Source organism: Hippocampus comes, unplaced genomic scaffold (assembly GCF_001891065.2).
Source record: "Hippocampus comes isolate QL1 unplaced genomic scaffold, H_comes_QL1_v1.1 scaffold3225, whole genome shotgun sequence".
Lineage (NCBI taxonomy): Eukaryota > Metazoa > Chordata > Actinopteri > Syngnathiformes > Syngnathidae > Hippocampus > Hippocampus comes.
This window is the reverse complement of record NW_017804717.1, coordinates 1-1494: the sequence shown is the minus strand read 5'-3', so window position 1 is coordinate 1494 and position 1494 is coordinate 1. Positions and strand designations below refer to the sequence as shown.

Here is a 1494-nt window from a genome sequence, read left to right as displayed (position 1 = left end):
TGTCGAGTCAACCTTGCAAATAATGGCAAAAATGTAATTACGATCCACAGACAGTGTGTCCCCCCAGTTGTTATTTTACAATGTTTTGTTGTGAATTTTTCACAAGTTGCAGTTTGAAGCGGTGTACCCAGTGTAACGGTTTACCTTTAGTGTGTCTCAGATGCCGCAGACAGGAATCCGCAACATATCCAACACTCTTTGGCGTCTCAAGTATGGACATGAAGTCATTGCTTCAGCCTACACTGAGTGAAAAGTGAAGGAAATTAGGGTGTTCTCCCTTAGACCAATGACATTTCATGTCCATCATGCTTGTTTTTCCACAATGATTTGATCTTTGCTCAGATGACTGGCAGACCAATGACTCAACCACCCTCCCCCACCCTCCCACCCCTTCCCCAACTGTTTGCTCAGGATGACTGGGAGATCTACAGCTTTCACATCAACTCCACGGTGACCAGTCGTTACGCTACCACCATCATCACCAGCCGTGTGGCCAACCGTAAAGACGAATCCCAAGAAATCGAGTTCCACGTCCGGATTCCCAAGAATGCCTTCATCAGCAAATTCAGAATGTGGGTGCAGTGAAGAACTCTTACATCTCAACTCATCACGTTACTTATATCATAGAGCACTTTGAAGACAACCGTGACTGCACACAAAGATTTTTTTTTTGCCGCTCATTTGCTGTTGGGACATATACAGTTGTGTTGGAAGTAGAAAGAGAACACAGTACACATTGTTAAATGAAAGTGAGTTTTTCAAACTTTATGAAGGGAAGGCACATTTCACCTCTGAAAACTTTCACTGGACGCCACCAAACAAAAATGTCGCTAAAAGACAAATTCCCAAACGCAGTATCTAACCTGGCCCTGTTTCAAAACACACCAATCTGAAATAAATTCTGTTTTCAGATCTTTCTTGTGTATATAAAGCAAAATGGGAAAAAATAAAGCACTATGATCAGGGAATGACTTTGACCTTTTCTTGACTTTCTCCGCAGGTTTATGGACGGCCAGGTGTATGATGGGGTCGTGAAGGCTAAAGAAGCGGCTGAGCAGCAGTACACTGATGCTGTGTCTCGCGGTGAAAGCGCTGGTATCGTCAGGTACGATTCAAGATTATTATAAACGAAAAGGAATGTTGCAGCTCCGAAATAAAGAGAGCTGTCGTGTTGGGTTAAAAGGAATGTTGCAGCTCCGAAATAAAGAGAGCTGCCGTGTTGTTTTTTTTTTAAAGATACACTTTATTAATTCGTTTAACACTCAGGCAAATTCAGACACGTCTCTGTCCGTCTCAATACACTTTATTAATTCGTTTAACACTCAGGCAAATACAGACACGTCTCTGTCCGCCTCCGTGCCTTCTTTTCTCTCGTTGGCTCGAGAGACGTTCAAAGACCGCCTCCGAAAAAACGGAAATTAACGATTAGTTCAAAGACACGAAGAAAAGCGGAAATAACGTATCAAAACAGAAAATCAAGCGAGGAAATCACAA

At 42.6% G+C, this 1494-nt stretch overlaps 1 protein-coding gene across 1 annotated transcript; it reads left to right on the top strand.

The window, feature by feature from the left end:
- The first annotated feature begins 342 nt into the window (after positions 1–342).
- Positions 343–1127, top strand: LOC109527766 (inter-alpha-trypsin inhibitor heavy chain H4-like). Its single transcript, XM_019893812.1, has 2 exons — positions 343–572; positions 1001–1127. Exons 1-2 carry the CDS (start codon positions 343–345, stop codon positions 1125–1127), a joined length of 357 nt encoding a protein of 118 aa, XP_019749371.1.
- The last annotated feature ends 367 nt before the right edge of the window (positions 1128–1494 follow it).